The sequence below is a fragment of the Hevea brasiliensis genome, chromosome 17, assembly GCF_030052815.1.
Source record: "Hevea brasiliensis isolate MT/VB/25A 57/8 chromosome 17, ASM3005281v1, whole genome shotgun sequence".
Classification (NCBI taxonomy): Eukaryota; Viridiplantae; Streptophyta; class Magnoliopsida; order Malpighiales; family Euphorbiaceae; genus Hevea; species Hevea brasiliensis.
This window is the reverse complement of record NC_079509.1, coordinates 16,218,541-16,230,206: the sequence shown is the minus strand read 5'-3', so window position 1 is coordinate 16,230,206 and position 11,666 is coordinate 16,218,541. Positions and strand designations below refer to the sequence as shown.

General features: G+C 35.3%; 1 protein-coding gene across 1 annotated transcript; it reads right to left on the bottom strand.

Moving 5' to 3' along the window:
* Nucleotides 1–2,421: 2,421 nt before the first annotated feature.
* LOC110650698 (vacuolar-sorting protein BRO1-like) lies at nucleotides 2,422–11,091 on the bottom strand. The gene is made up of 8 exons (XM_021805800.2): nucleotides 10,266–11,091; nucleotides 8,561–9,511; nucleotides 8,181–8,270; nucleotides 6,859–6,927; nucleotides 6,424–6,564; nucleotides 4,733–4,781; nucleotides 3,482–3,585; nucleotides 2,422–3,209 (listed from the first exon to the last, which is right to left on the bottom strand). Exons 1-8 carry the CDS (start codon nucleotides 10,941–10,943, stop codon nucleotides 2,673–2,675), a joined length of 2,619 nt encoding a protein of 872 aa, XP_021661492.2. The 5' UTR covers nucleotides 10,944–11,091; the 3' UTR covers nucleotides 2,422–2,672.
* Between the last annotated feature and the right edge of the window lie 575 nt (nucleotides 11,092–11,666).

Sequence of the window (11,666 nt, the reverse complement as noted above, 5' to 3'; positions counted from 1 at the left end):
TTCTTATTATTATTTGAGTTATTTATGACTCCTCACTCTAGTCTAAATATTTTTCCAGACGTTTTAGTTGTCCGGACCGACATCGATCACTGAACAGTAGAATGTACGGACTTACTAAAGTGAGGGTGTTACATTTTGGACATAGTTTCTTCATGAAAAATGAGGCATTTTGACCCTAGTTTTATCTTCAATTGGCCTCATACCAATTAGAGCAACACAAGTCTATTTATAGCTCAATATTGACACTAGACTCATTAGTCCCAAAACCTGCATGAAAACACACTCCCAAATTTTCAATTCCTCCAACTCCCAAACTTTAATTGGTATTCATAGCACTTCTAATAGGCAACAAGTCATCTCAACATTCTCAATTTCAAGCCATAACATAAAAGTCTCAAAGTTAGGTCAAAACCCTAACTTAACATTACTTAATTCATATAACTCACATCTAATCATCATGGTTATCAATTATACATATCAAACACCATCCATAGGCAAATTTAATATCAATTAAATTCATTATATCCTCATGTCTCAAGGCTCCCGAAAATTTGGTCACCTCACAAGTTCATTATTTTCTTAATTTTCCATGCACAATCAACTCATCTTAGCTTCAATTCAAAGTTTAATGATGGGAGGAAGAGAGATTAGGCACTAACATTGATCAAGAAAGTTTCAAGCTTGTGAAAACTTCAATATTTCTCTCTTCCTTGGCTGCCTAGAGCTTCCTTAAAGTGTGGGATAAGTTTTTAGTGAAGGGGCCTAGGGATTTTAGTGGATTGATAGAGAGAAATTCAAGCTTGAAGCTTGAAAAAAATGGTGGAAGGAGTGGCCATGGAGGTTCAGCCAAATAGAAAGAAGAAGAAGATATAGCTGATTTTAAATAGTCAAATTTGTCTCTTCTTTAAATATTTATCCACTTACATCCATATATAAATTTTAATTAGTGTAAATTTTAATGACATCATCCATGATGTCATGCTTAAGTAATAAATAGAAATTTTAATTCTTATTTCTTTCTTTTTTTCTCTACTCATTTCTAATTAAATTTTTATCAATATTTCTTTAGGTTTTATTACCTTAATCTCACTTAATTAAATTAACATTTTGGTCAAAGGTCAACTCTGAGAATAAAATGATCAAAATGCCCTTTATTGTGTTTATCCGGTTATGATTTCCTCTACCGATTGACTTAATTTTCTTGAATTTTCTTTGGCATTTTTAATATCATTTAAATCTCATAGAGCCTTCAATTTTGTCCCAAAAATTTATTTCACAGGGTTCCTCTCAGGTCTCGGGTCGGCAACTGTTTTCGCAGTCGCTTCCCGATACGGTCACCCATCGTCGTAGTCCCTGCTCCTTTAACCTATTAGCATTTCATTTCTTTTACTTTTCCTTAATTTTACTTGGTCTTTATTTCATCAATTTATGTCTTCTCACCGTAATTTAAGTATAGTTCTAGATATCCTGACTGTCCGAACAGACATTATTCATTGGAACAGTAGAATGTATGTACTAACTAAAGTGAGAGCGTTACATATATTATATGATGTACTTATAATATTATTATATAATATACTTAATCCTAAATTATATATGCACTTTTTAATTAAATATTGCATAGTCTAGAAATAGCTAAAAGATATACTGTATAATATATTATATATTAATAACCCAATTCAAAACTTAAATATTAATTCAAATATGATTTTTTAAAAAAATAATTACATAAAATTATTTCAAGAACTGAAGTGTGAGTCGAAATTTTACAGAACTGAGCCAAAATCGAAGAATTAAAAATCATACTACACCGAAACCAAAGCAATGAAAAATTAAACCGAAATCATACTAAAATTTTAATTCAATTTCAATTTCTAAACGCACACCCCTACTTATCCCCTAAGGGCCTGTTGGGAAGGGTTCGTTAATTTCATGGTTGGTTTGAGACAGTGATCCACAATTTTCAATAAATCTAACACACATCAGAAAGGGGATTTAGGGCACTCAAACTTAGCACCTCCTTCCCTTCAAAAATTTGTTAGAGGGAGAGAGGATAAAAGGGATTAAAGAATTGCTGAATCCTATGCAATGATTGGGGGAGATTTCCCTTAAAAGGGAAGTCAAAAAATCCAATTATAAGGAACTTCTTTTGATCATTAGGGCAAACTAATATCCCAAGTAGTGTCCACTCGGCCATTCATAATCAAATTAAGTGGGCATGTAAATTGAGCTCAAACGGCCTGCTTATGCTGAGAGATCATAAATTAGTATATCACTCCCAACTTACTATTTATAAAATGCATAATACAGACTCTAGTTTCTACTCATTGACAATTTATTTATGATTTCCATGTAAGCTGCTTGTGAACCAAACTGCCCATCCTTTATACATGTGTGCAACATCAAAGAAACAAGCATCAATGGATAATGTTCAAAATACTTCACAAATTAATAAGCTACATGCATGTTAAACTTTGAACAAGAACTTGTGAATTCACATGAAATGATACAAAAAAAAGATTATGCTAATCAACAGACCACTAGCTACTCAAGATAATTATGCAGGGAGCTAAGCCGAATCCAATCTATCCACAAAGTATGAAATGAAGACCAATATCGCACCACAAATTATCAAATGAAGTTGCCAGAAAGAAAAATGACAAACTTCACAATCATTGCTTATAGTAGCCACTTTGATGTGGAGGGGGGTATGGATTAGGAACAGTATATGGAGGTCGAGGAAGTGATCCAGGTTGCTGTCCATGAGCATTGTAGTATGGGCCCCGCCACCCTGGATAGGCAGGTTGGCCATACTCCTGACTTGTTGGGGGCTGTTGTTGAACCTGTGGAGGAGGGTAAGGCATACCAGGAGCAGGGGGAATATGGTAAGATGGTGGCTGATGGGGAGCACTATAAGTGGCAGGAGGATGAGCGTATCCCGGCATTGTTGGCTGCTCAGGAGGCTGATAGTAAGGCATTTGGGGGCGAGGATGGGGAACGTTTTGCGGATCAACTGCAGGGGGTGGACTTGATCTTGGAGTTTGATGGGCCTGGTTCACTGCAGGGTAGTTGTAAGAACCTGTGCTCTTGCGGTCCTGAAAACTCAGTCCTGCCATATGCCTCTGTACATCTTCAATCATTTCTCGGCACTGGATGCTTCTGGTCATCACAAAATCACTGCATTGCTGCTTGACATTGGTGATCGCATCCTGTTACAAAGATATTCCATACATAAATCCATTCTTAATTTGCAACTCAGAAATATGATTTAGAAATTTTTTTTCTTTGGCACATTCTCTAAGCATTAGGGCAAGAGCTTAGTGGGAGAAATTCAAATAATGCACCAAAAGATATACACATTTCCTAATTACAGTAAGCTGCTTACATAGACAGCTATAAAGAAGTGGCAACATATTCAACTCAATGAGCACAGGAATTTAAAACTTGAAAATTACAGCTACAAACAACTGCAATATTTTACCTGAAGAGTAACATAGAACTTCAATCCTTCATTGATGTTCTCCTTTATTTCTCTGTACTTTGCTATAGCAGCCTGTATCTGCTTATAACACTTCTCACGAGAGGCTGAAACAAAATTGGGAGGGGAAGTCTTTGTCAAAAGAGGTGTATTTCTTTTACAATAAAAGAAGTGGGCTGAAAGCATCATCAAAACAAGAAATATTCTTTCATATTAAGCTAAACTAAGGACCTTTGAGGAGAAACATGCCATAACAAAGACCAGGCAGGGAAAATCAATCAAGGGAAGTACAACAGAAACTAGATATTCATGTCATTGTTACTAAGAGGCTATGAGGATTGAAACAATAACATGACAAATTTATGGCAAGAACATGTATCGTAAAAAAGAACCACAAAGTTAACAATACTGCCCAATTTATCATTAATTTCCCTGAAATGGATTTATTGAAAGATGTAAAGCACTCAAATAAAACTGAACTAGTTTTTAAAATATAGAAAACTCGCTTGAGCCACATTACAAAATATGAGAAATATCTGACAAGAAGAAATAAAAGGGTTGATGTAAACATGCTGGCAACCTTCGAAACATTATATATGCCCAACAAATAAGAAACTAATTAATATGCATACTCGTTGACAGTATTTCACATATGAAACTCAAACTACATTATAACCTCCCATATTCTGGTTACAAAGAATGATAAACTCCAATTTCTACTCTTTAAAGGCCTAATATCATCCACAGTTCCTCAAATTAGGTGTTGTAAAGATGCAGTCCTTCATTTCAATTTGTATCACAAAACCTACCAAACATCAATTTAAGCACAGTATCTTTCATGCCAGATTTCGGTTAGATTTACACTAGAAAATTGATATGGGTTCCGTTTTTTTCTTAATTTTTTAATTCAAAAATTTGCCAAAAGCATATTTATCTATCCTTCCCATTCTTTCTCTCTGCCTTTCACGTGCCCTCACTCCTAGTCTCCTCTTCTCTTTCCCTCCCCCTCTCTTCCTCAATCTCTCCCCCTCCTTTCACTATCTGTTACCCAAAATCAACAAATAAAATCCTTCAATCTATTGCAAAGCCAAGCAAATACCATCATCAAAACCTCAAAGAAACAAGGGGGGAAAAATAGATGAAGTTTGAGGAATTGAAGCTACTAAGTTTCATGTGCTAGTTTCAACTGCTGCCAATGCATGGGTCCCAATCCCAAGAGAACTCATTTTGGACAAAAATAAAAACAAAACATACCTTTGTAATCTTCAAGGTTGAAGACAACAGAAAATTCCTCATTTTGAGCCTGTAGACAAGGACAATCTATAGTTTAACAAGGGAAAGCGTTTGGATAATATGTTAACAATTTGATAGAGAACTTCAATAAATGAAAATTTATTTTATAAATTCATTCAATTCTAAAGATGCAAATGATGTAGTTTATGGAACAAGGATTCAATAATAACAGAACAAAATCAGTTAAAACCAATTTATCCATGTTGATTATAATGGTGTCCTGTCAATGTAGTTGTGATCCCTATGGGGTATGCAAACCAGTGATTTGGTTCCAAAACAAACCAAAAAAATTGAAAAGCAAAATTTATTTTATGAGAAACTGAACAGAACTAAAGAGACCAGCAAACCAAAGTAAATCGGTTCGGTTTGGTTCAGTAGATTGATCCTACCAATCTCCCATTTTTCATTCTCTGCCTTTAGATTCTATGAGATTAGATGGAAGGTTTGGGGAAAAATATTAAACTACCATAAAATCAACACATAGTTTCAATTTCAAACCCAGGAAAATAAATTGAAACTATCAAAAGAGAAACTTGAGCTGGCTAATCACAATTCACAACCCTTTAATATGAATTTACGTATATCTTTCTCACTTAATCAAAATTTAACAATTATAATTTAGATTATGAACAACAAAATCAATAATCAAAGCAACGAACATCATTGAAAAAAAAAATTCTGAAACAAATATGAAACGTCACAAGAGAGAGAGAGAGAGAGAGAGAGAGAGAGAGAGAGAGAGAATGAATGGGAACAAATATGAACCATGGCTGCCATGTTGCAACATAAAAGTTTCAGGAGGTTATGACTTATGGCCTATGGCCGTGAGTGCAAAAGCAAAGACAGGAAGATTTGCGATGACCCGCTGGAAGCGTAGGCCATGTGCGACTGTTGTGATGCAATGAAAGTGGCGCAGGTGAGTCTATGATGAATCTATGATGTGAACCATGTGACGAAAGAAAGGACAAAAGTTGCAATGAAAAGCCATGAGGGTGGGAGGAGAAATCGAGACAGGCAGGGTGTGAATAAAGAAAGGAGAGGGAAGAAGGGAATGGCTGGAGACAAAAAGAAATGTGAGAGAATTTACTATAATCCTAATGGCGTAGCATATGCTATAGTTATATGTACGTATGGTTTGGTTTAATTCAGTTATTTTGAGTTTTTCTTTCAAAACCGATCCGAACTAGAATAACAAAATTTTCAGTATTCATAACCTAAATTGAATTGAATTTTTTAAAAAATAAAATTTAAATGATTGGGTTTAGTTTCTGTATTTTAACTGATTATTGCTCAGCCCTAGTAACCCCCCACCCCTTTTCTTCTCATTTAATGTTTGGGCTACACCAAGGGACCCTTACCAGCTATACATAGTTACTTTCCAAGTTCAAATTACAACATACACCAAGAGCAATACCATAAAAATAAAACCCGCAAACCTCAGTGGCAATGAGTGTCAAATTAAAAAGGGTATATGCTCATAAGAAAAATAACATCACAAATATGATTAAAAAAAATGAAATTTCCATTCAAAAATGCACATTTTCTAGTTATCATTAAGGCTTTTTAAAAAGGTGACAAGCATTCCTAGCTGTTAAATCAGCAAAATATTAAAGCAGATAACCAAATGACTATTGAAGAAGAAAGGAACAGACCTGAATTTGCAACAACACTTGTTCTTGTGCCTCAATATTCTGTGCAATGTCCTCACAGATTTGATCATATTTGGCTATCTCTTTCCTAAAAAGATCTTCATAGGAACCAGTGGATGTCATCAACTTTGGTAGTATGTCATCCTGAAATCATATAGACATGACCTAAACATCAGATGAAGATAAAGTCCATTTACATTTACAGCCAGCCATGATGAAAATGGAAATCAAAGAGTGAATGATAATCAAAGTTGAATCATGAAAAGAATCTATAAAGTCCATAAGTGTGAGGTTCACGCCACCTCATGTTTCATACATCATCCTAATTTTAGTAAATTCTTTAAAAAAGAAAAAAGAAAAAGCCACAAGGAAAAACAGTTGGTGTGAACAAAAAAAATGGTTTTGAGTGTATGACTGTGAGGAGATACTTATACAAACCTTCCTTTTCATCTCCTTGAGCATATCTTCTAGACCTGCCCTTTGAGCACCAAGAATCTCCAATTGCCTCTGCATAGTTCAGGAAGCAAATAGTGTAAATTGTGTGTAAGAGTGAGTCATGTCAGAACTAACTCCAAAAATGGAATTTATCACAGACTGGGTCCAGGTTTTCACCTTCAATCATTCTTAGCTTCCTTAGATAATAAAGCAATAATTCTCTCTCAACTTTTCTTAATTAAAATATATTTTCTGATATTCACATAATAAAGTTTTTAGTTCACATCTTTCTGTCTGATCTCTATCACAATTCACATTTATTTATTGAATGATGACTAGGATTTTAGTTCACCTAAGAAAATACTCATTTTATTGCTCCACTTGCTAATTACAGGAATTCTGTTATTTCACAAGCAAATATACTACAATGTGATGTCAACATTCTATCCTCAACAGATACCAAGAAACCTTCAACATTCTAGCAAGTTTAGCTTGGGGGCTTGCAGCCATATAAAAGAAACTTCTATCTTAAGTTTTAGTTTCATTGCTTTTTTCTTTGGTGCAGTTATTTGTTTTAGATATACGCTAGCTGTGACTAGATCATTCTCATCTTTATCAAAGCTTTATATTGTTGACATCAGGAACGATTGCAGTACTCCAAGTTAGTTCCTGAAAACTAATATATATTCTTACTAAGGCACGCGCAATGAAACGCTCCAGGGAAACTAGTAACATATGTCATCCAGAGAAGAAGACAACAATGACAAGCTTAACAATATGCATGTGAGTAGGTTAGAGGAGGTTAAGGGTGGAATGTAAATAGAAATTAACCTTTAATCTTGTTTGGGAGTTTATTTTAGGGTGTAAATGGAAGTTAAATATTTACATTCATTAACTTCTAAATATCCATTTTTCTTAACCCTCAAATAGGGGTTAAAGATGGAATGCCGAGTTTTTAAATGTGGAGCATTTCATTGCAAAGGCCTTAGTAAGGTAAAATAACTTTCATATCATTTACATTCCACTTCATCCCCTTCCTTCACCTTCATTAACTTTCCTTTCCATCACCCTTAAAGCACAAGCAATGCATAAATAGAAAAAAGATAAAGAAAAAGAAAAGAGGGAGAGAGAGAGAGAGAGAGAGAGAGAAGAAAAAGAAGAAGAGCTTGAATGATATAATGCATGCACAGAAGAAGCACCCAGTTAATTTTTCCTACTTGCTTCTTTTCCTCTTTCAGGGCACAGTTAAGAGGATTAAAAAAAAAAGATACACAATTATAAATTAAAAATCAATCTCAAAGTTTAGCATTGAAAGAAGAATGTACCAAGCTCTGCTTCAGAGAACCCACTATAGCATCTTCATTGGCATCCAAAGACATTATTGGCCTAGCCAAAGTTGGAAGAGCAGATTCTATCTGATATTAGCACAAGCAACATGAATATTACTAAACATGTAGTACAGCAACAGAATATAACATTTGTATCTTCTAAGAACATGACCTTTTATCAAACAGTAGAAATAGGTTTTTAATCCCACAAATGGTTTTCTTTTGTTCATAGATCAAGCTGAGTCACATATGCCGCATGAAAAGACAGGAATAAAATATAATGCAAATCCCTAAATAATTATCCGCATAGATGAAAACTAATAATTATGTCTTCCATGAAACACATCACAAACAACGGTATTGTTTAAAATACATACCGGTCGGCGATCAAGGATTGACATGAGTGTAGAATGATCCCTCACAGATCGCTCAATTCTACCATCACTGTCTGCAGCTTGCTTTAGGTTGGCTGCAAATCTATTTAATCTATCCTGCAAGTTCTTTGTCAAAGTGCTGGACTGAGGCCTAGTCCACCGTGTACCAAATTGATTTCTAAATTGAGCATCTTCTGTTGCTTCTTTCTGCAAAAGCTCCTCAGTCTGGACCAGCAATTCTTGGTTCACCCTTCTCAAATCTCTAAGTTGTTGCAACTCAGCTTCCAAACCAGCTGGGCCCCCACTAATCTGCACTGCTTCCACATCTTCTTTAAGATCTGTTGGCAGTGTAAAATTTCCTTCCAAAGCAATAATTGAATCTGGAAGGTCCATTTCCTTGAGCCTCACGCGAGTTAGCTCACTAGCTTGCTGTAATTTCTCAGCTTGTGTCCTGATGATGTCATCAACCATTTCTGTGTACCTTGAAAGAGCTTTTGCACTACTGTCTGGAACAAGACTTGCAAACATCTTTTCCTTGCTTGCATCTAGTACCTCATTCATTGACATTGGCTTCACCATGGAAAATGCTGGAAGAGGAGATAAGGAAGTTGGAGAAGGAACCCTCATGAGATAGACTCTATCGTTTTCCTTCACAGCTCTCTCCAGGTTGCGATTGATATTGGCTTCCAGCTTGCTGATTGCATCCAGAAGCTGTGCTGCAGCCCCTTTTAAGTTTTTCTTTGCCTCAGTTAAGGCACTAATCCCACTACTCAACCGTGCAATTTCTTCAGCAATTTCTTCTTTCTCATGTAGCTCTAAACTATATCGATAACAAGCTTCAGCATAGAATAGAGCTGCCTTCAACTGGACATGAGAAATCCAAGGCTTGTCAAAATGATCCTTCAGAGGTGCAACATTCAATGCTGCTAAAGCTTCCTCATAGTACAGCCCAACCTGCAATCATTTGCATTCCAAAGCAACTTAAAAAGAATCCAAACAACCACAAAATCAACAGGGAAAAATCCCATAAATCTTCATGTCATAGCTCAATCAAATATAGAGTTTATAAATAATTGTGAAGAATAACATCCATGGCTCCTACACACATAATGCGGTTGAGTTAATGGATGTTAAATAATCTAACTATACAAATTTTTATATCAATCATCAAAAAGCAAAAGTTTTTGCCGCTCCTTTCAGATCTCTATAAAAAAAATTCAGCTTCTACAGCTATTATGTGATTCAACAATAGCCCACAGGCATGAATAACATACTGCTGGAAGACCGATACAGCAATTAACTTCACAAAGTTCAGGACAATAGCAGTTTTATAACATTATGCCCATAATGCATTCACTACATGTTCCTATAGTAGTTATCTGATCTAATTACGTCAACCATAATACTAACCACAAAGCTGCTAAGATTCAAAGAACATTTCAGCAGCCCAAATAACATTTTAGCCAGACTTAAGAGTAGATTAGTCCAGTAAAAGTGACATGAAGAAAACATTTATTCAACGACCCATTCTCACAACTCAGCTAAATGTAGCACTTTTAGATAGGCCACATGATATATCCATTAGTATCAGACTACAGATCCTTAGAAATTCCAAAATCTAAAACTTCTAAAATTCCACAATCACCATCCACAAAACAAGACACCAGTCAATATATCAATTGAAGAAAAGTAAGCAAAATCCACCAACCTGCCGAGCAATCTTCGCACAAACCCCTGGGGTATTCCCTTTGGCAATGGTATTCTCGAACACACACTCCTGCGCTTGAGCCAGCATCAGCCTCTCCAACATCCCCGCGCACTCTACCGACACATCCACGGTGGTACTCGACCCCATCGAAGCCTTGGTCGCCGCATTATCTCTCAGATAAGCAAACGCTCCTGCAGCACCAATAAACGCATGAATAGCCTGCCGTCTCCCTTCTACAGTGGCCCGATCAAACGAAAGCCCAATCTGACTATACACGGCACCCAAATTGAACAGCACCGCGGCCTTCTCCAAATGGATATTCTGCTGAGACGCTTTCTGCTTCTGCTTAAACGCGTCGTACCAGATAAACGTTACTGTATTGATGTGATCCTTATCGGGGGAGATGGGGAAGCGGGTCTCGACCAAGCAAAGGGCTTTGAAGTAATTCTGAAGGAGATCACGGCGGGAGGTGGGTGAAGGGTCAGATTGGCGTTCAACGTCGGAGCGATACTCCTTAAGGGTCTGGAGGTCGTCTTCGATGTTCTGGGCCTCGCGTTCGGAGTAAACCATAGAGATGTAGTTGCGTAATGGACGGTAGAGATCAAGGGAAGTGGTTTTCTTCTCGTAGATTGCAAGCATGATGTTGGTGGTGGCCGCGGCGGAGGATTGGGCGGCCATGGGAGTAGAATTGGATTCACGATTTACAGTGTGAAGTTTTTCGATCGAGGGATTGACTCTGATAATTTCACAGTTTGTCCCCTTCTTTTCTTCTTAGTGAAGGAATGTAAACCATACAAGAACGGCTGTAGCCTGTAGCTCCTGTTATGTGACATCAAATATGCACAGCTATTATAATAATAATAATAATAATAATAAATTATTTCGCCTGATAAATAGTATCCCCTATGTCTTTTTTCACATAATTTAAAAAATTTACCTAATTAATATAATTAAAATATTTTATTCTTTATAAATAATAATCATATTTATTTTTTTATTTTATTTAAAATTATCTATTACATCTAAAAAAATATTAGAGAATTAACTATTTTTTTAATTGTCTTTTATTTTTATAAAATATAATAAATATTTATATAATTTTTTATAACTAACATTACTATCTCTTTCTTGATTAAATCAATTATTTGTCACATTGATATTAATTTTTTTAAATTTTTAAAAAATAATAATTAAGTAAATTATTAATTTTATTTATAAAAATAAGATTATTTAATTATTTTCTTAATTATCATAAAAACTATAAATATAGCTATTACTTATAGATAGATAGAGTAATAAATTTTATTTACTCTTACTTAGGAGTGAGCATATTTCGGTTTAAACCGAATCAATTCTGTTCAATCAGTTCATTTTAAAATTCAATCAGTTCGGTTTGATTTT

Excerpts from the sequence above, each read along its gene's own strand:
- LOC110650698 (XM_021805800.2), bottom strand. The coding sequence starts at position 10,943 with ATGGCCGCCCAATCCTCCGCCGCGGCCACCACCAACATCATGCTTGCA. Across the intron at positions 6,565-6,858 it reads TCAAGGAGATGAAAAGGAAG|GATGACATACTACCAAAGTT; the intron begins GTTTGTATAAGT and ends ATATGATTTCAG. Across the intron at positions 3,210-3,481 it reads AGTTCTATGTTACTCTTCAG|GATGCGATCACCAATGTCAA; the intron begins GTAAAATATTGC and ends TCTTTGTAACAG.